Source organism: Pimephales promelas, chromosome 5, assembly GCF_988280905.1.
Source record: "Pimephales promelas chromosome 5, fPimPro1.hap1.1, whole genome shotgun sequence".
NCBI classification, from domain to species: Eukaryota; Metazoa; Chordata; class Actinopteri; order Cypriniformes; family Leuciscidae; genus Pimephales; species Pimephales promelas.
Window position 1 is genome coordinate 15,617,974 of NC_142773.1, and position 24,924 is coordinate 15,642,897.

Genomic DNA, 24,924 nt, shown 5'->3' on the forward strand with positions numbered 1-24,924 from the left:
TGTCTGAGGAATGTTTCAACTAAAATATTTAGTGTTTAAAACAATGCAATACAATTATGATTTCAAAGAGTGTTGTTTTATTGCACACAACGCTCAAATATCTCAGACTGTTTGTCAAAAGTGCAAAATTGCAACAAATAGCCTACAATATTGCAAGAACAAAATATACATCCAATGCATGTAGAACATTTTTTCAAAAATACCGATCGAACTCGGAAAAATAAGGCCATGGGTAATTAACGTTAGTTAATTTTTCTCCAGTTTCTCCATCCTCCAAATCTGCCATCACGTCTTGTCTAATCATAATATGGGTGCGTCAATCCACTTCTGTACATCAGTGAACCGTTGGCCGCAAGATGCGTGATTAAACAACAGGTGGCGGTAATGGCGAAAAATAAGTTTGTTATCTAACAAAACTTGAATATCCTTGCATCGCAGTGATTCGCAGAGGCTCGACAAACGCAATGTAGCTTTTGCTCGCGCTACACCGCTACTTGCTGCAAAAAGTAGTTAGCTACTGGAAAAGCTACACTGTTTAAAAAGCAACTGATCTACTGCCAAGCTACTAAAAAATGTAGTTAAGTTAGTAGCATCGCTACTTGTAGTTATCTACTCCCCAACATTGGTAACAGTTTAGGGCCCAAGGACCAGATGTTTGAATGAAGACCCAGAGTCAGAATTATAATAAATTGAAGAAGTTTTACTGAAGATAGTTTAGAGTTTCATCGTAGGCCGCCCCGCTTACAGTTACAAAGACCACAGCAGTTATACCCTTCACCAAGGTCTAAGCTACATCCTTGCTTCAGGTTGCAGTTTCTGATTGGCTACGAGCACATACAATCTAAACAAATCTTCACACATGGATAGATATGAGAGTATGTCGCCATTAGTCAAGATAGTTGTCATACGATTCCTAGGTCGGAGAAAGGCGTTTTCGGGTTTGTTTTTTTTGGAAAAAGATGGCGCTGGGGTGTTTGCTGGAGGACCGTCGGATTTCATCGTCATTTGTTCTATATGTATTGGTATTGACGATTTGGTTGTGTGTATTAGAAACCACCACTGTACTTGCCTATGATCGTCAAGCCCTTCTTGATTTTCAACTCTCTTCGACGGACTGCTGCAGACGCATACCTATTGAGGATCACTTCTTCAACTCACAGGCTTCCTCTATCTTCATATCAGCTGTTATCAGCTGATCAGCTGTTACTCGACGGGTTGCTGTCTTTATCGTAAAAAGCAAGTCAGAAAACGAGGAAAGCGCAGTGGACTTATTGTTAGGCTAAAGAGATGCAGGGTTTATCGCCACAGTTTATCTAAAGGCCAATTTATACTTCTGCGTCGAGGGTATGCTGTAGTGTACAGCGTTGGCTACGCACGTAGGCGACGCCGTCGTGAGCATTTATGCTTCTGTGTTCAGGTCTAGGTTGCTCTGCAGTACTGCTCCGAAACGCTAGTTGGTGGCGGAGGGTTTTAATGTTCCACTGTGTTTAGATTCCTCGCGGCTAGGTTACTACAAGCAATAGCGACTGAAAGAGAGCGGATCATGTTGGAGTTGAAGCTTATTGACATGGAAAAACAGTTAATTTTAGTGAAATTACTAAAACTGAAAGGCAGAAATGAGAGAAGACGTCGGAGGAGATGGTACGTGTGGAAATGCGTGAGAAGAGACGTGCGGAAATGCGTAGGAGGAAATACGATGCTATACCAAGCCGACCAATCACCGATCTTGCGGTCCACGTCGTTGCGACATGTAGTTACATTTTTGAGGAGGTGCGCGTCAGGCTACGGTGAAGGGTACGCGATTTGGGACGCGTCTGTGCGTATGCTACGCCGTACCTACCTACGCGCACCCTACGCAGAAGTATAAATTGGTCTTAAGGCAGCTCTCCTGCTCCAGACAGGAGTGCCGTAAAGCAAAGATTTTCAAGAACCGTCTGTCTACCAATTAGTGTGCTGTCAAAGTAGCTAAAATGTAATACTTCTCAGATTTTATAACAAAAAATTCACAAAATCCAAAAGTACTGTTTCATACTTTTGATAAAGTGGTTAACCGCCTTCTTCACAACCAGATGCTAGCCCAGTGTTGTACAATTTCTAGATTTTTTTCAGGAATAAGATATTCTATTCTTGTATTCCAAGTGCCTATCATTCTTCAAATTCTTCCAATCCTGCCCCTAATAATGTCCAATTAGCACATTTTAATTCAATTGATCTTAATAAATTGATAGTTCAGTAAATTCAGCTCGTCTATCATGCGGGCTCCCACAAGGGTCCGTATTGAGTCCTATTTTATTTTCCCTTTACATGTTACCTTTGGGCTCTATTTTCAGAAAACATGAGATCACATACCACGGTAATGCTGACGACATCCAATTTTATGTCCCATTACATCCATTTGATAAGTCCTGTTCCAACCTTGTTGAGTGTCTCGATGATGTAAAATGCGGGATGGTTAAGGATGGCCCTCTTAGCTCTTCGCTACTTATCTCTAGCTACTTGGGGCCACTCTCCAGAAATGTTCACCCATGCGCAAAAAATCTGGGTGTATTTTTTGTTGCTGAGTTGAATTTTGCAGAACAAGTTGGTGCTGTGGTTAAGATTAATAGCTAAAATGAAACCAATGCTTTCATTTAGTGATTTGGAGACGAACATCCATGCATTTATATTATCCAGACTGGACTATTGTAATCTGGTGTATTTAGGACTCTGTCAATCATTGGTAAATCGGTTGCAGCTGATTCAAAATGCCGCTGCTAGACTATTGACCGGTATGAGAAAGAGTAAAAGAGTTCATATTCTAGAAAGAGAAAGAGTTCATATTCTACAAATTTGCTGGTGCAGTCTTGCCAGTTTATCTGTGTATGTGTGTGTGTGTGTGTGTGTGTGTGTGTGTGTGTATGGGGGGGGTCTTATTTGCACTCTTGATGTTCTAGAGTGTCACCCCTTCATTGCTGTACACTTTTTTTTCTGCACAGTTGCTGATCTGTAGCTTGTACCACCAAAAGTTTCTCTGAGTTTTCCTATTTTTTCGTATTTCCCATTCATTTCCTATGTCGGTCATTTTTGACCGGGAGGAAGCTAAGTGTGACTTTTTTTTTTACGACCCTTTAACAAATCAAAATCATCTCCTTGATTTTTTTGTGTGTTCATATAGGTAATACAACAAAAGTCACCAAGTTTCAGCCCGATCCGATCAAGCAAAAAAATTAAACATTTCAAAACGTAACAGTTTTCGGTCATTTTTGACCGAAGAAGCCCAGAGGGTTAAATGGTCTCGCGCCTTCCTATCTGTCAGATCTTATTATTCCGTACCAGCCAGTAAATAATCTGAGATAAATTATTGCTCCAGGTGAAGATGAGATCGCGCCTTTTCAATAGCCGGTCCTTATGGAATAACTTGCCCCTTGCCATCCGCTTTGTCCCCAATTTGCCCTCTTTTAAAACAGCTTTGAAGAAGTACTTTTATAGCTTGGCATTTGACTCTGACCCAGGAGCGAACTAAGTATTCATTTTATGCTCTTGTGTTTTGTATTCTCTGTATTTTATCGATGGCTTCGTAGAGCACTTTGGGCTGCACTTGAGGCAGTAGAAATGTCCTTTATAAAAAAATAAACTAAGTTGAACTCTGTTATTGCATGCAGAATTATCCCATAGCTCCTATACAAGACCTGCAAAGGACATCCAACACATACACAAAAGCACGAGGGAATTGCAGTTTCCTCAAGATTGAAGAGGGCCTGAGCTAACTATCATCAGGACAAACCAAAACATACTGATAATGCATTTCCTTCCCAGGAAGAAGTAAAGATAATGTTAACTTTGTTCTCTAGAGAAATACACATGGACATTTTGTAAATCAGGTGAAGTCACATATAGTTTGAGCCATGTAACCTTAACTCGTCAGCTAGAAACGGATATGATACATGTCGAGGGCCTTTCTCAACAAAACAAAACATCTTTCCATATTTGGTAAAACTTTACTTGAAGGGGTGTGCATAGGACTGACATGACACCTTCATAATCATGACATGTCATGAATACACTCTTAGAAGAAAAGGTTCTATATAGAACCTTAAAAGGTTCTATCAGCGCTACATATTTGGAACCCCTAAAAGGTTCTACTGTATACACTCTTAAAAAAGGGTTCCTCTGGGTTCTATATAGAACCCTGGGGTTCCATACTTGGCCAATAGAACCTTTTACCAAAAAAATGGTTCTATATAGAACCATTTTGGAGTTCCATATATGAAGCGGGAGATGGAACCTTTTCTGGTTCTAAATAGAACCATTTCTTCTAAGAGTGATATGAAGGAGGTTTTATGCACGTTAATGACAACTGTCATTGAAGTGTCATTCACACAACACAACCTGTCATAAATATGCCATAAACATGATATAGCAGATTAATCATCAAATTTAAGAAACCACTTAGCTTTACACTACATAGATTTGGCAACCATTTGTTAAACTCATGTCAAAAAAAGGGTGGTGATTAGGTGATTATATTTTTCCAAGGGAAATTCTGTTGAATGTGCCATCATGACAATGACACTGTGCCATCACGTGTTTGTGGGGGTTTAAATATATGTTTAGTCAACAAGTGCTTAAAACAATGACTAGTGTTTGTGTAAAACACTAGGCCTACACATTATTTTCATATCAGATACGCAGTGTACAGAAAGAACCAGTAAATACTTTCTCATTTTTAGAAACATGCAGTCCAAAATGAATTTTAAACATGCTCAAACCATGACACTTTCCTGTGTTCAGTCTGTTGAATATAATTTTAAAAAGCCCTTGCCACAAAGGTACAAGCATCATAGCTGACACATATCTGTTTTTATGGTTCTCACGGATAACAGACGAAGCCAAGCTTTCTTTTGAACTAATAATTTGATGTAATCGATTTTCCTGCCTTCACACAGAACACTGTACAGACCTAGTCTTTATATTATACAACATGCTTTTATTATGAATATAGTGTCATTAGATTAGAAAATTGTTTGCTATAGGTTTATTTATCGTTATCAGGGCTGGGCTTATGAAGACAAAATATGCTCTATAAAAATCATGACAACTTTCCATTTTGAGCTTCATGTGACCCAATTATAGTTGTGAAAATCACGTCTTGGCGCCATTGTTTTGGCAGTATGACACATCCTTTTTAGCTCATATAACACATATAATACATATATAATGTATGAGTTTTTTATTAAGCAACATCATTATACAAACTATAACCTAGAAATGGGCAAAACATAAACTCAATATGATGTGGCCCTCACATCAGTATCTGTTTATCGTGACTATTGTGCAGTTGAATTGTTCCCATATGTTGGGCCAATTTCCAGAGAAGATCTGAGATTAAATAGAAAAGCAATTGTGGTTCACAAATCCTTGTTAATTACTATTTCCATTGTTTAACGGAAATAAGAAACCAAACTCCAGGGAAGTGCAGCTTTCTGGGCAACAGCAACAATAAGCTCAGCTGTGTGCATGATAGAGAGCCAAATAATAAGTTGAACAACTAGCAGCCTATCGAACTGAGTACAAGTTGTATCTTTCTGTAAATTGCCAAGAAAAAAAGATTTGTTTCCAAAATCACAAAAACAAAAAGCTAACTGTGAGATCAAGTGCAAAATAAGAAATGAATGCACATTGTGAGAAATAAAGCTGCATTTAAAGGGATAGTTCACTTTGAAATGAATTTTTGATATGTTTAGCTTACCTCAAGGGCATCCAAGATGTAGGTGTCTTTGTTTCCACAGTACTTTCAATTTTGATATTTTTAGGTCAAACCGTTCTTGTCTATCAGTCATACAATGGAGGTTTATGGGGTCCACCTCAAAGAGCATGCACAGAGAAGTCAAAATTAAACATGATTTAATGACTCTAATTTAAGTACACATTGATGGCCTAAGACACGAAACGAGCGGTGAACATGAACAGTATTTATATCGCTTTTATTTCGTTTTTACCTTTTATTACCACAGCCACAAAATGCCCGCGCCCTCAGATCAGTTGGACGTGGCTGTGGTTAAAAGAGGTAAAAATGATATAAATACTGTTCGTTTTCTTACACAAACCGCTCGTTTAATGTCTTAGGCCATCAATGTGTACTTACGTTTATGAGTCATTAAATCATGTTTATTTTGGACGACCATAGACCTGCATTGTATGACTGTTAGACAAGAACGGTTTGACCGAAAAATATCAAAATTAAAAATACTGTGGAAACAAAGACACCTACATCTTGGATGCCCTTGAGGTAAGATAAAACATATCACAAATTAATTTCAAAGTGAACTGTCCCTTTAAGAGAAAGAAATACAAAAGTATGATATAAAGTTGCAAATATGAGGAATAAGTCATCATATGAGATGTCACACTGCAAGAAATAGTCACAATTACGAAGCAGAAATCCTTAATTGTGAGATAAACATTTGCAATTATGAGAAATCTGAGAGTCAATTGACCTTTCGCCGGCCCCTCCCACAAAATGGCCATTGTCCAATCACACATCATAGCAACCGTTACTGTGTGAGCTGTTCCGTCAAACAGTAAGCGGTGCGCCCACGGCGTTAGTAAATCGGACACATGATACCCCGAGAGATTGTCTGGAGAAGTTGTGTTTTTTCCCTTTCCAAAGCCCAAAACACAACGCGAGCGGTGCCTAAGATGTATTAAACAGTGTGGACGCCCCAATTCCAGTTAAATGTGTCGAACATGGTTAACTCGTCTCGCGTGCAGCGTGCGTGCGACTGAGATTAGTCAAAGAAGCACGGAGAAAGCAGATCAAGAGGATCCACAAAGGACTTACTGTACATTTTCTAAAGGGTTGTTGTTAACATACCATGATATTCTCTGGGAAAATGAGCAGCAGTCAGCTAAGTTAGCAGTGCAGCACCGTAGACTACAGTTTAGAGGACGTTCGCAACGGGGAAAGCATGAAGCTTACATGACAACATCAGTTCATATATCAATATCGTAACGAATAGAAATAACCTTAAATAACGTATGGTTCTCTGCCTCTTTCCGTCTCTTATGCATAACGTTAGTTACTTTTTAAACACGAAAATCGCATTCAGCATGAGCATGACACGCAATCGGTTGCTGTGGTAATGAACAACCTGCTTGTTAAAGCGAACGTGCTACTCCTGTATCGGAGGCAAAATGAATAAATATGCATATATATATTTCGAACTCCAATTAGCCACTGAACCAGTTTATAAAATCTTCAAGGCTGTGCTGGTTGCATTTGAGGTAACTTAGCATGGTCATGGGGTTTTTCTGATTTTTCTTGAGACTGGTAAGCATTAGCATCAATAGTAGTCGTGTCTCATTCATTTCTTAATTTTATATTTGGAATAAATCCCTCCACCGCATACCGTAACCCCTTTTGCTTCGATCTTGCTTGATATCGCGGAGGTATTGCTCCAAAAAAGGTCACTGACACGCACGGGAATACCCTTTGCCGTCATGGCAATCTGTCGCGCTGCCCGTGTTTGACCATTTGTTTGACGGAGGTAGCAGCAGTAACTAAGGGGGGCGGGGCTCGGCGAAAGGCTAATTCTGAGAGAAAAAAAAATAAAATCTCACCTCACTACATTTCCCATAATCCCTCCTGGCTTACACATGTACACACTTCACAATCATCCACACATCGTTCACCCTCATCAGCTCCACTCCATTTAAGCAGTCACGCTCCACATCAGGTCCGGTCTCGTCATTGATCCCTGTGCGATCCCTTCTCAAACTTACAAGTCTTTTGTCTTCATCTTATCTTGAAGCCCACCCAGCCTTCAAGTTACTTGTTATCTTTACCTACAAACAGATACGAACAGTCATTACCCTGCCAGTATAATCTCAACGATCTACCTTCCAGTTACTCGCCTGTTTAGTGTTTCAGACTCTGTTTGGATTTTACCTTTTTTGTCTGCCCTCTTCTGTTCCATGACCAATATTGTGAGACACAATGTTGCAATTATGAGAAATAAGTCATGATTGTGAGTTACAAAGTTTCGGTTATGAGAAATTAAGTCACATTTGTGAGAAACAAAGTCGAAATTATGAGAAACGGTCCCTTTTATGACGAATAAAGACGCAATAGTTAGAAACTGAGTTACAGAGGGCTTCCACAGGAATCTTATTTTTGGTGACGGTTTATGACTTTTATATCATAATGACAAATCTAAAGATTGAATGACAACTATAAGATCTTGTTTTTTGAAATTATACATTTTCACACATGTAATGTTTCCATATCATGTTTTTGCAGGGCAAAATATTATTATCTATTATTAAATATTAGCCTATTTTATTTTATTTATTTTTTTCGCCTGAGCACTATATCAAAGAAAACATGTTTACGTCCAGGATGAAGTGACATTGGATAAATGGGGACATGGCTCAATAAGACATGCCACAGCTGGCCAGAGGCACTCGCTTTAACACTCTGTCCCCAAAAACACTGACCTTTGATTGAGCGTGTAAACAGAGCACAACATATTTTTGTCATCCAAATTAATGTAATAAAGTTCACAGTTGCTGGAATCAAATATCGGGCACTGAGAAGTCAGTAAACAGAGCATGTTATTGCAAATGGAGATGGTTCCAGGTTGAAAATATCAAATGAGATCTCATTGTTATTTTTGCAACAGCTATAAATAAAGGGAAAATTGAGACACCATGAAATCAAAACTGACAATCCTTATTTTTTTATGGAACGTTGCAGTGTTTGTTATGAATTATTTATCTGTGCACGACATTGTTTAAAAAAAATCCTTTAATCAAAATAACTTCCTCCTCCCTCTTCTCATCTCTTCTCTTCAGGACAACCTGTCAATCACATGACATCACAGCAATAGCAAACCACAACAATCCAATTAATTCCCGATTCTACATTTTTTTCTTGTTCGAAAAGCCGTTTCACTTTGATATCCGTCACAATAAGGGAGAAAAGACAACATTTCATGACTTCTTTGAATCCACACAGGAAAAAGTGGTAGATATATTTCTGCTTTATCTATAACAATCTAAAGTAGTCAATTGACCCTAGAAAAAATAAAGATATTTTACAGGAGCCATCTTAGAGCTGTCGACTATTTTCTAAGATGGCTCCTGTCTGTAAACACGAAGGGAAAGTCTGTCTTTATAAAGTATCTTCTTATTAAACGGTCTATACACTTACAAAGTTCTCAATGCTTCATTGCATGTAGGGACCCTCATTATGTTACTGTGTTAGTGTGGGGCTATTTTGAGCCTTGTTAGTGGTATTAACTATCAATTTCTTTTTACTTAGTAAATGCCCCCATTACTAGCGCTATACGCTAAACAGTTTTTAGAGATAAAACTCTTTACATTCGATTATCATGAAAACAAATCTCAGAGAACGGTTGACTAGTAGGTACCGATGTTTATAGACCAAAGGTTCATTTTGTGCCGGAGTTCTCCTTTAATGGTCTTTAGTTATCCAAAAATAGTGCTGAGGTCCAATTAAAGATATACTTGTATATAAAGATATAATATATTTTTATTGTGCAAAATAAAATTCATTTTTAGGCTTAATATTACTGTAAGAAATGTGCAGTGTGCAATAATGTTTAATTATAATCATATCAGTAAGTCTCAAGCGATATGTCAGTAAATATGTTATTGGATTTGTAATATCTTAAATACATTTTGGTATAGGTTTTTTTTTTCACGGGATTTATTCATATTAAATAATATTTTTGATTTGAATAAAACCAGTTAGTGTATATGTTACCACATGATAGATATTTTCTTTTTCTAATTTTCTTTTTAATTTTTCTGACCTTTTTTGTTGTTGTTGTTGTTGTTGTTGTTGTTGTAAAGTATATAAAAAAACAACCTCAGAGCTACATTTTCCTCTGGGATAATATAGCTTATCAAAAGAAATCAAGAAGCATTTCATCCAAGCCAGATAAATATTAGATTTGCATTGAACTCAAAATAGCATTAAAAAGCAATAGCTTTGATCCAACCATATTTAGAACAAAGGAAATCATAATCAGCAAATCACCTGAACAGATTTTCCATTTCATTCTCAATTACCCTGACTTCTGCCACATATTCTCCATCTCTATTTCCTGTTTTTTACGACAAGACCTCCGCTCGAATGCTAGACGGATTCACACAGTGTGAGTCCGTGACATCAGCAGGGGTTGTAAGGCACGTGGGTGGGCTTCCTCCAGTCTACTGAAATCCCCCCATCACTTCCTGTATGCAGTACAAGGCCCCATTTGCGCACACATGTGGTTGGAATACACATTCATGTAAACCATTATCCTATAGTTATTTAATAATGACTTTGTGTATAGGCTATACATCTACATCTTAATACAAATTGTCTCTATGATATATAAAACTATATCAAAGTTACAGTATTTAACCAACTCAGAAAACATGCAAAGATCTAAAAATAAATCTTGTGGTTTCACACAATGGCATCAGACATTCAAAGAGGGCTCGCTCACCCAAAAAGGAAAGTTCTGTCATTTACCCACGCAAATAAAACAAAAGATATATTTCTTTCTTTATATAAAGTCAATGGGGTCCAAAAACAACAAAAGATCGTATTATTTTTATGAAAAGCACTGAAAAACCTGTTTCTTGTTTTAATTTTGTTCATATATAATAAGAGATTCATAGAGGTTCAGAATGGTGACCGAATTTTCCTTTTTGGCTTTATTATCCAATAAAAGTTTGAAACCTGACCAATCCATTTTCAGTTTGTATGTAACAAATTGATACAAATTGAAATTAAGAGGAAAACGTGATTTTTTTTTTTTACGATTTTTTTTTTACGATTGCTTTCTACTGGAAATGATTCACTGAAGACCAAAGGCTGCTTGAAGGGCAGAAACACCCCCTCCCTCCACAGCTTGCGTTTCATTGGCTAAGCCAAGTGATGTCATGGAGGGTGAAACTGCATAAATAGCCCAGCACTGCTGACATTAGACAGAATCAAAAGTCTCAGACAACATTAACTATTAGACAGCCTCTTGTGGAGCATAGTAGGAAATCTTTTGACCTGCTAACATGTGCCGAGCACTAGAGCATCTGCCAACCACCTGTCTGGAAAGGTACGTTTCATATGTATTTATTTAAAAACTAATAATAATTACTGCCAGAATAGCAAGAAAAGCTCAAATGTCTTTTTTTTTTCTTTTTAACTAGACATTATAGCTTTAAGTCTTAATTTCTTTCAATATATCTATATAAAATAACTGTTCAATAACAATACATGTCTTTTTATCAATTCTGAGTACTTTCCCCCAATGAAATGACTTATCATTTTGTTCCTTACAGGGCAAAGGAGCTCAAGACTCGGTTTGGAAATTTTCTGCTAAAGCAAGAGCTTAATATCATGGGCCACTCAAAAAAAACTAGCAAGCTAACTCTGGAGGACAGACAAAAATGGAGCCAGTCTTTCCATGAACTCCTGCTTCACAAAGGTGAGTTTATATCAGTGGGGAAAAAATGGTAACATTTCAATTAACTGGTTTTATTTGAATAAAAAAAATACTATTTCACGAAATCAACCTAAATGCATCAATTTAAACTCCAAAAAACCAACTTCATTAATGTTAAATTAAGTAAAAACAGCTCTTTAAGGTATATACAATTGCAGGTTACCACTTTTTACAGTTGCAATATTAAAGCACACCATTCTCAGGCTGTAGGATGAGAGCTATCAGGGTCGTCTAATGTTTTCTTGCATGTTTCTTTGCAGATGGACTGTGTGCTTTCACAGCTTTCCTGTCATCTGAGTACAGTGAAGAAAATATTGCTTTCTATTTGGCCTGTGAGGACTACAGGAACACAAAGACCTCATCAAAGCTGTTCTCCAAGGCCAGGGCAATCTATGAGGAGTTCATCTGCTCTGACGCACCAAGAGAGGTAAATTTCCTAAGAATATCAAAAGCACAGAAGACTCACTCTTAATAAAAAAATGTTACGAATAAGTCTAATGGCAAATCCTTTCTCTGCATTTTCAGGTTAATCTTGATCACGAAACCAAAACCCTCACTTTGATTAATATGGAACGACCCACCCTGTCCTGCTTCAACCTTGCCCAGAGTAAAATTTACACCCTCATGGAGAAAGACTGCTACCCTCGTTTCCTCAAGTCCACAGTCTACCAGGAACTCATCACACAACATCTGGGTTAAATTACTCATGGCCACTCTGAAGACAGCAGCACCGGAACGCGTCCCAGATAAACACGGCATTTGTGGGACAGTCAGTGAACCATCTGAACCCGTTTCTTGAGGTTCAGGAGGTTTGAACAGATTCAAAGCCAGACTGGAAGGCCTTGGGCATTAAAAACATTCATTCAATGAACACAGCAGTGAAGCACACAGGAAGATCACGGTTGTAGCACTGGATAATAACTGTGAAAGTGGAACGTCTTTTGCACATTTATGTCAAACTAATTGTGTGTGTGTATGTGTGTATTTTTGTAAAGCCTATGAGTATTTATTGAAAAGTTATATTGAAAATAGTGTTATTTATATTTGATGAACAAATTGTGAATTATTTATTGAACTTCAAGTGAAAAAAAAAAACTTGAATAAATTTTTTTTTACATTCAAACATTTGTCTTCAGCAATTTTTCTTTTTTGAATAATTATTACTCAGTTTAGAAATGTAGAATATATTATAGTTATTTAATATAGTTTTATTTGATTTTCCTTTTTTTATTATTATTTTATGTGATAGATCAAAAATCAAAATAGAATAAAATAAAATCCCCAAAGTAAAGAAAAAAATAAAAATAAAACTATGTTAGTGGGATATGCGGGAAGAGAAAATGCCTCTTACATATTATTATTATGACATTTAAGGGAAAGGTCATCCACTTTTTTTTTTAAATTAAATTTAATAAAAATTTATTCCAAACCTGTATGAGTATCTTTCTTCTACTGAACACAAATGGTATTTTGAAATGTTGGTCAAACAGGTGAAGGCACCCGTTGATTTCATAGTCATTTTTCCCTTTATTGAAGTCAATGGGTGCCGCAAACTGTCTGATGACTAGCACTTCAAAATATATTATTTTCTGTTCATCAGAAGAAAGAAACTCATACAGGTTTGAAACAATTTGAAGGCTAGTAGGCTAAATGATGCCAAACTTTCATTTTGGGGTAAACTATGCCTTTAATGTCATAGTAAAATATGTAAGAGGCATCCCCATTTTCTCTTCCCACACATGCCACTAAGTCTTAATTTGTTTTTCTTTACTTTATGGATTTTATTTTATTCTATTTTGCTTTTTGTATTATATGTGCAGCTAAAAGGAACTGTCATAATGAATTACGTCAGATACATTCCCCCTTTGCACTTCCTCCCCTCACACATCCCACTCACATGGGTTAATGGAGACTCTTAGTCACCTTCACCACACAATGCCTGGCGCCTTTCTCAGTGAGCCTCATAAAGACTAAAGCTACTCTATTCACATACATGCATAATGAACTGCTACCAACAGGATAATTCAGTTTTTCCAGAATATACAAGGAACCAGAGGTGTTTTTTCCAGGAAAGCTCTGTCGAGATGAGGCTGGTTTCCATGGCGACCGCGTGGTCCACTCATCTCACCCACTCCACGCCTCTGCAGGATCCTGTTTACCCTCTGTTGTGATGGCACTGAGAGACAGCAATGCTTCAGCCGCCCACTCTGAGTCACCTGCTCTGCACCCCCTTCTTGCTGCCCTTTAAAACCCAATGAAGACCACAGTAGATGCAATCATTCTCACGATTAAGATATGAATAAGTATGTGTATATATGTGTATATGTGTATATATCTTATATATATATATATATATATATATATATATATATGTATGAACAACCTCAGATATAGAACCTGGATGTAATTATCTGGAAATCATCTCCCAACATCTAGTATATATACCTTTTTTCATAGGCTTGTTAAACCAAGGGGTCATTAGCGCAGTGGTTCCAACGCAGAAGATGAAGCTACTGTAAGAGAATGTCTCTGCATGATTGCATCTGAAGCACATCTGTAATCACTCATTGGTTGAACGTTGCAAGGAGACGCAGCATCTCTTTCCCTACTCAGGGAACCATGGTTACAGTCTTAACCAAAACATTCGAGGGAACATTTACATTGCAATGGGAATGTGAATACCTTCTATGCCATACTGAAAAATGCCTGTCCTAGTGTGAATCATGGTGAGCAAAGGCTAGGACATCAACACTCGAGAACCTGGTGAAGAGTCCAAGTCTGAATATAGAACTTCACAAATACAGTATGTGCGGAGAAGATCATCATGCCGGATCACACAGTTCTTGAGGGGAAATCCCTGATAACAAGGCCTTGGAGGCCACCATACTCCTAGTTCAGTGTGCTCTAATGGCTAGATGTGAGGGAAAGAATGTGCCTTGTACACCAAAAAAAAATTGTGTAAACTATCCACTTGTCAATTCTTTGCATAGATGCTGGTGAACCCAACCTGGGTGAATCGAAGCATACCAACAGCCGGTCAGTTTTATACCACTGGGTATCTCCATGGACGTAACAATCTTAAAGTGTGGAGAACAGAAGGCTTTAGAGCATGCCACATTAGTTGGCACCTTATGCCGAGTTCAGACTGCATGATTTTAGCCACGATTTTGGCTCGCCGACAGGTTTTGAGAAATCGCCGACAAATGCCCGAAATCACAGGCAAATCGGCGCTCGTTCACGCGAGTGACAATCACGCAGTGTGAATGAACAAAGACGCGAACTGAGAGAATCACCGACGAGTCGCCGACGCCCGTGAGATATTTGGCATGCTAAATATCTGGACCTGTCGGCGATTCAAAATCGTGCTGTGTGAAAAGTGTTTTGACTGAAAACTACATCGGCGATCACCGGCAGCCAGTGAGAGAGCAAGATACAGAGCAGCAGGGAGTTCGGGGAGGAGTTATAGATCACATATCAACATGATATGGCATTGTTTCAACAAAAAAAGCTTCTTCTGGGTCTATTTGGACACAATAAATGGAAGAAAAATTAGTAGAAATTTGGCAGGAGCACTCGTGTCTGTTTCACCAGCTGTACCACAACCGGGTCGAAAAAAAAAGTCTTACGTGAGAACTCCGGTCTTGCACGTGTGGTGTCGCGCGTTGTTTCCTTTTCATATCTCACGCGTGTTTGTTGTGAAATGTAGTTTGCGTGCAGCGTGCTAGACAGAGTCTGTCGGCGATTTTTCTAAAGTCATGCAGTGTGAAACCTTCTGTCGCCGATCCATCGTCCAGTGTGAACACAGCAGCGACTGAATGCTGGCCAAGATAGTCATGCAGTGTGAAAAGAGCAGCGACCTGACTACTTTGAAAATCGTGCAGTCTGAAAGAGCCATTAGGCACATCAACTGTTTTAGGGTGAAGGAAGGCTTTGACTATGCCAGGGGCCAACTTTAGACATGAAGGAGCTAGGGCAACTGACAGAGCCTTAACCCTCTGGGGTTTAAGATGTTTTTAGGGTCCTTGAGATGTTTTGACATGCACTGAGATTTGTACTTTTTTCAGTTGCTTATAAACATATTAATGGCATAAAGGTGTAATTACACCCTATTTAGCAAAAACATGGCTACCATAATATATGAACAACATGTATGTACATGTTTGTATTTTTGAGAGAATATTGTTTATGCATGGTTATTGAAAAAAAACTAAAACTTAAAGTCCCTGTAAGGGCAATTCTACAAAAAAATTCTAAAATGTTACAAATGTATTGCTAAAACATATTACAAAGACTGTGAACTCGAAGTACTGAAATGCAGAGTTAGACTGTTAAACAGTTTTTCACCAGTGCTATTTTACAGATTTTTTGGGCTGGGCTAAAACAGGGCTCGATGGCGCACTGGCGAGTTAATCGCGAGTTACTGTCAGTACTATTAGTTACTACAACCTAGCTAGCTATGCCTTCGGCACGGAAATGCATAGGCTACTACCTGGATGCGATCATGTACGAAACAGATTGGTGTCTTTATTTAAATATCCTAAAAACGATCACATCAAGAAGAGGTGGATTAATTTTGTGTAGAGCCAACCTTGATGAAGAGCTGAGGATCACCGCCAACACCCACCTCTGTAGTGATCATTTTACATGGGATCGTTTTATAAACTTTCCTCAGAGACAACTGGGATTCACTGATAATCTGCTGTTACTGGTGAACGGGGCCGAAACGACTATCTCCCGTGTATGCTCTTCACCCAGACAAAAAAAGCACAGTTGTGTGTGTCACCCGGGGTCAAGAACTTTGGGCATTTTAATTTCTTACCGTTTCCTTGTAGCATTCACAAACAGAAAGTCCCTGAAGACAAAAAGATGATTTGTCATGTTTATACTTTACTAGCAGATTGCATGTTAATCATTCACGTTACACATTCACATTCATGATTCACAGTCTGTCGCCGGTCAATATGATTGCCATGATTTGATTGTGATTTCAGAAATCTGTCACGTCTGAGGCGTTCCCCCGAAGGATCATTCGATGCAGTGCGAGTTCCCTTTCGGAAGGGAACACTGTTTGCTGCTTAATGTTTTTGTGGAAACCATTCAAGCATTTGTGGTAAGATTAAAAAAGAGAGAAATTAATACTTTTATTCATCGATGATGCATTAAATTATGTGACAGTGAAGACATTTATAATGTTACAAAGATTTCTAATTAATGGGTGTTTTATTAAATGTAATACATAAATGCTGTTCATTGAACTTTTTATTAAAGTATCCTAAAAAATATCACAATTTCCACAATTGATTGTTTGGTTGATTTTAATATTATTATAATAAAACTGGACTGTGGATTCCTAGACTGTGAGTTCACACAGTGGTAAATGGATCATGGGCCTGTCTCTAACAGTAAGAGGACATTTCCTTCTTCTAAAGTTAACCAAGGATGTGTTGCACTTACTATTTTAGCAGTTTGATTATTGTAAGTGATGCTGAAATGAGCAACAGCATCAACAGACTGACTTACAGAGACTATTTGCAGTAAATACTGCTATGTTTAGTCACTGCCGGTGTTTAGGGTGACATATCCTACACTCACCTCCCCGTGTAAGATATTCATAACTCAGGGCTATTCATAGAACATGGTGGTGAAGTTAGACTTGAGCACACAGACACAATAGAGAAACTATCTGGAAGGGCCAGTTTTAGGGAAATGACCAGTGTTTACTCTATTGTTCCACATGACTGTGGATCATTTATAGCCTCTATTCCCAAACACATTATGTGCAGGAAGGTGGACTTAGCTATGGGTTTTTAACTACTGTTTTATCACTAACTTTACTCTAAGTTATTGTTTGTTTAAATAAAAACACCAAATATGGGTGGGGGATTTTTTATTCAAATATAAATAAATAAAAAATAATTGGTAATGACAACAACAAAATATTTAAAATAAATATTTAAACAAATGTTAATATATATAGACTCATTTTTCTTTTTTTGCCCACTCATTTCTCAAGGACAAATAAAAAAATCTCACAGTTTCACAAGCCTCTAATGCATGATGGGTATTTTAGCTTTAGTGAAAAAGCAACAATTAAAACTGATTGGCTTCATTTGGCAGCGTTTAGCATCCAGCTGTTAACAAGGTAACATTTTTTCTAAGGCAACATTCATTCATTCTTCATATTGTGTCAGTCCTGTGTTCTCATTCTATTTATCCACTTTCTTCGGCTCAAAAGGGGGCTGATTTGGGGTCGAATTGACAAAAAATGAACTGTGGAACGACAAGTTTCACAGTCCCCTAGAATAATAAGTTAAAACTCAATAGGTACAGTGTGTTCTGAGACAGAATCTCCTCATCTGTTTCTACTGCAAAAACACATAGTGTGTCGATAAGTGCATGCATTTGCTGTGTTATTGTGTGCACTTATTTATAGTCACATCACAATCAAGTTTAGGGGGATGACGCAAGTCTCTCAACACCTTGAGAGGTAGACCAATGAGCAAAAAGAACATTAGGGCCATACTTGTCTCTATAAATGGTGAAGGTTCTGACAGATTGGCAGACTAGGTGTTTGTCGTGTTATGTCAAACCCCAGCAAAAAGACAGTGCAGGTTTAAAGCTATATAGCGTGTCCTGATTTTGACAAGTTAGACACGTACTTGGGTCAACATATTTTGTTGACTCTGGAAAAACGTTACTGTCTGAAAACATATTCCTACCTATATCCCTATATGTTGTCCCTACAAGAAGTAAATGGGTAACACTTTACAATACAGGTGCACTAAAATACATTAATTCATGCTTAACTAATGCACAGATAATCATGAGTTAATGTATAACTCATGAAGAACTAAACCATTAATTAATGATTACAGCATTAGCAACTAATAAAGAGTCCATATGATTAATAGATTAAGTAATGCATGAATTGCTATTAATTCAATGTGTCATTGTGTATTATTTCCTTAATAACATATTTTATTAACTAATAGTGTAAATTAATGTGTTAATTACCAAGCTATGCACTTCAACTTCCAGTTGTCTGCTTTAATTAATCATTAGCTAATGATTTGCAAAGGTATGTTATGACTTTACTTTTTGGGGCACGTCATTTTTAACTAGTCATTTAGTAATTGTAGTAATTTACACATAAATTTGCACTAACAATGAAGTAATTAATCATGTATTAATGCTTATTAGTGTACCCGTCATATTATCTGGAAGTTGAAATACAAGGCTTTGGCTCATTCTGGTAATTAACATATTAATTAACACTATTAACTAAAAAAAATAGTTATTGTGAAATGAATCCACAATTACATATTTAATTAATAACAATTCATGTATGAACTAATACACTAACCTTACAGACTCTTAATTAGTTCCTAATGTGGTAATCATTCATGAATAGCTTAGATAATCATTAGTAACACATTAATTCAGTATTATCTGTGCATTAGTTAAGCATGAATTAATGCTTATTAGTACACCGTATTGTAAAGTGTTACCAGTAAAGGATAGGTGAATAACACATGATATAAGCCCCTGACCCTGATTGTAAGCCTAAACGTGACATAAACTGCAAACTTGTCCCCCAAATCTGATTGATTGATTGGAATGTTTTTACAGCATCAAAAAATATTTTGAACCAGGATCATGATGTACTCAGTGAAATCAGGTTCTGCAGTGACATAGCCTAATGGTAATATATCCAAACCACTAGAACATCTTGGTTGTGTAACCCACCGAGGAGGTGCTGGAGGACGTAGTCAACGTCGACTGAATGGGGATCACGCTTAAGGCCAATTTATACTTCTGCGTCGAGGGTACGCCGTAGTGTACGGCGTTGGCTTCGCACGTAGGCGACGCCGTTGTGAGCATTTATACTTCTGCGTTCAGGTATTGGTTGCTCTGCAGTACTGCTCTGAAACGCTAGGAGGCGGCGGAGGGTTTTAATGTTCCACTGTGTTTAGATTCCTCGCGGCTAGGTTACTACAAGCAATAGCGACTGAAAGAGAGCGGATCATGTTGGAGTTGGAGCTTATTGGGGTGAAAAAACAGTTCATTTTAGTGAAATTACTAAAACTGAAAGGCAGAAATGAGAGAAGACGTCGGAGGAGATGGTACGTGTGGAAATGCGTGAGAAGGTACGGGGTCTCGTCAGCGTCTTCGTTCATGTTCACTGCTTTTTTTTTTTATTAGCTGAGGTATAGACTGTAAAAAAAAGTCATGAACGCTAGTTGGTGCTCCAGTATTATCAGTCCGCCCAGGGCTGGACTGGGACAAAAAAATCGGCCTGGGCATTTTGGCCCAGACTGGCCCACTACATATGAACATACACACAACTGAACTGTGTACGCCCTTGAATATGTATACCAACAACTCCTATTAAAACCACCAACCCCATCTAATGAGTGAGATGAAATAACTACTAAGTTTAAAATACAATTCTCCAATTGCATTGGCAATACCAGTCTTTCTCACAAGATGTTTATATATTAACTGTATATTAACGCCACATTAATTGTGGCGTTCCGCAAGGCTCTGTTTTGGGCCCTAAGTTATTTTTGTTATATATAAACGATATATGCAAAGTGTCGGATGTTTTAAATTTTATTCTTTTCGCGGATGATACAACAATTTATTGTTCTGACCCAAATCTTACAGAGCTTGTGTTGGTGGTAGAGAAAAAATTGTATAAACTAAAGAATTGGTTTGATTTAAATAAATTGTCACTAAATTTAAATAAAACGAAATTCATGGTATTTAGTAATAAAGAGTTAAATAATGAGATCAGGATTACTATTAATAAAAATATTTTAGAAAGAGTAAATCATATAAAATTTCTTGGAGTAATTATTGATTGTAAAATGACATGGAAACCGCATATTTTTAATGTTCAGAAGAAAGTATCTAAAATGATTGCAATTTTGTACAAGTTGCAGTATATCTTGAGTAAAAATGCATTACATTTACTTTATACTTCACTTGTTACACCATACTTAATGTATGGTATTGAAATTTGGGGAAATACATGCAGGGTTTATCACCACAGTTTATCTAAAGGCCAATTTATACTTCTGCGTCGAGGGTACGCTGTAGTGTACGGCGTTGGCTACGCACGTAGGCGACGCCGTCGTGAGCATTTATGCTTCTGTGTTCAGGTCTAGGTTGCTCTGCAGTACTGCTCCGAAACGCTAGTTGGCGGCGGAGGGTTTTAATGTTCCACTGTGTTTAGATTCCTCGCGGCTAGCTTACTACAAGCAATAGCGACTGAAAGAGAGCGGATCATGTTGGAGTTGAAGCTTATTGACATGGAAAAACAGTTAATTTTAGTGAAATTACTAAAACTGAAAGGCAGAAATGAGAGAAGACGTCGGAGGAGATGGTACGTGTGGAAATGCGTGAGAAGAGACGTGCGGAAATGCGTATGAGGAAATACGACGCTACCAAGCCGACCAATCACCGATCTTGCGGTCCGCGTCGTCGCGACGTGTAGTTACATTTTTGAAGAGGTGCGCGTCAGGCAACGCGGAAGGGTACACGGTATGGGACGCGTCTGTGCGTATGCTACGCCGTACCTACTGCGCGCACCCTACGCAGAAGTATAAATTGGCCTTTAGAGAGCCTGTCTTCTTCGTACTACTACACTCTAAAAAATGCTGGGTTGTTTTAACCCAACTTTGGGTCAAATATGGACTAACCCAGCCGTTGGGTTAAATTTTTACATTACATTTTTAACCCAACATTTTGGGTTTGTCCATATTTGACCCAAAATTGGGTTAAAACAACCCAGCATTTTTTAGAGTGTATTTAATCAAGCCAATTCAACATTGGCGTGCATGATTACATGCAGTGCGGGTAAAAAGATAGAAGTGGATGCACGCACCAGTTGCTTTTTCGCTGAGGAGCTGATCGGCCCCCGGAGTCAGTGGTGCTCCAGCAGTAGTGGCGAGGGGACTACGTCCTCCATTCGACTAAATGGGGATCTAATAAAACGTTAATAAGAGGTTGCATAATCCGCCTGGCCATCATTTATCTGGCAATCAATCAGTAACTGCCAACTGTCTAAATTTGTTGATCATCATTTAAAGGAATTAGTATATAACCTGCCATCCTTTAAGATTCCACCGACTTTCTGGTGAAACTGTCATGTATTGGAGAGGTTAATGCATTTGATGTCTTGTGCTCTATGGATGCGACCAGCTTGTATAGCAATATCCTGCATTATGCAGGGTTAGCGGCCCTAGGGTGTTACTAACAGTTAAAGGAATAGTTCATTTTGAAAAATCTTTTGCTGATAATTTTCTCACCCCCATGTCATCCAAGATGTCCATGTCATTCTTTCTTTCTTTTTTTTTTGATGAAAACATTTCAGCATTTTTCTCATTTTTCTCCATATAATGCACTTCAGTGGGAACCAAATGGTTTAAAGTCCAAAAGACACTTTCTGTACAAACTGCAAACTGTTCAAAGGGCTTTAAACGATTCCAGATGATGAATAAGGGTCTTATCAAGCGAAACGATCGCTCATTTCGCTCGCACCTCCCTGCATCCACCCAGTCGCCTTTTCCCTTTAAAATTCCACATGGTAATTTCAAGTGTTTTAACTGTGTTGCATGCAATTTTATGCTCACAGATAATGTATTTAAACATCAGAATGGCATCAGAAAACAGGCAGAATATACAATGTAAAAGGTAGAATCACATGCCTATCCACTTGTATTGTATATCTACTGATGTGCCCTTGTGGGCTGCTTTATTTAGGCAAAACTAAGTGATATACTTGAATCTTTGAGCACAAATGTGCTATCAGAAAAAATTATGACAAATCATCTGTCACAAGGCATTTCATTTCTGCAATTCATAATGCCAATATGCTTCAATTCATGGGCCTAGAGGTTGTTAATCGGTCTCCAAGAGGGGGAGACCATGAGAACCGCCTCCTTCAGTGTGAGGCTTGGTATATTTTTAGTCTAAACCCATGTATCCCGAGTGGGATGAATTGGGAGACCGGTCACTAAGTTGCTTTTTGTAAATGACACTAGCATGCACATGGTATGTTTATTCTGTATATGTATAATAATTGTTTCATTAATGTACTGATTTAATGATTGGAGACATTATTGGACTGTGTTTCATTTTAAAATGATTGGTAGATGTTAACATGGGTGTGGGCATATAAGATTGGCTACAAAAAATGTGATCTTGTTGCACACTGAGGAAGGCACGCGCCAAAACGCATCAAACAATTTATGCATGTGGCCCCTTTCCTGTTTTTATATATTCTAATCATTCAGGCCAGCATAAAGTCTAAGTGTAATTATTGAGTGAAGCCTGCTCCTACTCCCATTCACTTATTGTCCGCTCGGACAGAGGCAACAGATGTAACTGTGCGGCCCCGAACTGGACAGCCTTGGGATGGAGTCTGCACTCTCCCTGGCTATAGGCTGGCCAGAAGAAATAGTGGAATGAAGCGACCTCAGAAGCTTCTGACTCCAAGGAGGTGGTGACGGGTGAGTTGTGAAATGTGAGGGAAGCTTAGCGCACCAGTCGTGATGCTGTGTTTTCAGACCAGTACCAGCTCGCTGAACAGCAGTGGCTCAAAGCGAGGTGAACTGCAAAAACTCAAGGCACGAATGCAAATATAGTCAGAGGTCGCCCAGGCCTCCGTTAAAGCTTGCCCTTTGTACATGGCCCCTCAGTTGGTGAGGGTTTGGCAGCAGGGCGTGCGTGCGTGCTGCTCTGCCACAGTCACCTCCGGACTCGTGCTGAAGCGGTCTTCATATAGAGGAAGCCAAGCGGCTGCATCTGCCATATGCACCAGGAGCCTCTGAAAATTCTTTCAATGGGACTTTCTCACTTCTGCATAGCACCAACTGGACACACTCTCTTCTCTAAGAGGGTTGATGGACTGAGTCCATCTCCATACCGAAAAAGAGATACTCAGCCCGTGGAAGAGATTACTCTCTCCTAGTTGACCTGAAGAGACCCAGTTGGCTATGGAGCACTCGAAGGGTAGGACTCTGTTACTGTACTGAACCAGCACTGATACTTCGAACCCTCAAACGCAACACGCAGAATGGCCTGTGGTGCGGAAGGTTAGAGATCTGAAGTAAATGTCATTCAGGTCACATGCTGCAGACCAACTTGGGGGCGGGGCTTTATGAAAAATGACACAGGTCCAAATGGTCACGACCCACCACATACTAGGTGCCATGAAGAACAAGTTACAAAAACTGGCCTTCATATTAGCTGGAGGGAGCTGTTATATCACGTTCTTCGCCAGTAGGCACAGCAACATGTACGGACAAGACAGGAGCACTGCTCAACACTGATGATTATCAATGAGCTTCAGGAGCATATCTGCTCAACAAGTGTGATGACTATCACTGAACTTGAGCTGTTGCAGAGCGATAATGAATCGCATAGCCAAATCTGATGGACATAGTCTGGTCCGGTCCAGTCTGTTTGGGAAGCTTTTTACCTACCAGGCCGGGCCCAGAAGACCACAGATGTACCCGAGGTAGGGCAGTGACGTGGAAGACAGAGATATGAGTGTGCAGTGCAACACTCACCTATCTCCACAGGGTGGCAGGGGATGCGTGAAAAGGGGGTTGACCAGGTCCTCAAATTGCACCCAGCTGCCGTGCTGGCAAAAAAGAGGGGGCTGAAGAGTACAAGGCTTTACAGGGTCCCACACCACCAGACCTCCCCTCTTCAGGGGAATTTGCTCTTTCTTTGAAGTGAGGGTTGCTCCGTTCTGTTGGGAAGAAGCGGACAAACAGACACACACAAATGAAGACTCCCCCGGCCCTCACCCGGGGAGGGAGTGGATAGGTGACCAACTCCAAGAGCATCCTCCTCCATCCCTGAGCGGCACGCTCAGGAATGCTTTCACTGTCGCTTCCCACCTGGCTTGGCAGTGCCTGGAGCGGGCTGGGTGTCCCTACTGTGGCCAGCTCTAGCTGAGGGCTGGCTGGAGGCTGTTGCGGAGGCCCTGCAGGAGCGGCAGCAGGGAAATTCCCTCGGCGACGAGCAGGCAGAAAGTTGGGGGAGGGGGGGTGTGTGCGTGTGGGCGGCACAGAACTGTTGGGAACTGTTCTCCACCATGTCGCCTACCAGCCCAACTTGGGAAATTGGGGAGACCAGGAACCAAACCATGACAGCATTTGCCAGGCTGAGCCGACAATTGTTCTCCTGAACCACTAAGGTGGACATCGCCAAACCATCGCATACGCCATGACACTCATGCCCCGTAGGGCGAGGTCAGATGCAGTGCGGTGCTCACCTATGAGTGCAAGGTCTGGGCTACCCTCATGCATGTCGATGAGTGCCCTGGCATGATAGACAAAGAGGAGGCGGCTCCTCTTTTAAATTTTAAAACGGAGTAGTTTTGAGTTTGAGTTCTGCATCATGCACTATGTGC

General features: G+C 39.2%; 1 protein-coding gene and 1 long non-coding RNA gene across 2 annotated transcripts in view; both read left to right on the plus strand.

Moving 5' to 3' along the window:
• The window catches only part of LOC148981398 (uncharacterized), a 169,961-nt gene that overhangs the window by 144,215 nt on the left and 822 nt on the right, over positions 1–24,924 (plus strand). The window lies entirely within an intron of this gene.
• On the plus strand, positions 10,969–12,618 carry rgs5b (regulator of G protein signaling 5b). Its single transcript, XM_039661180.2, has 4 exons — positions 10,969–11,105; positions 11,332–11,477; positions 11,756–11,922; positions 12,021–12,618. Exons 1-4 carry the CDS (start codon positions 11,062–11,064, stop codon positions 12,192–12,194), a joined length of 531 nt encoding a protein of 176 aa, XP_039517114.2. The 5' UTR covers positions 10,969–11,061; the 3' UTR covers positions 12,195–12,618.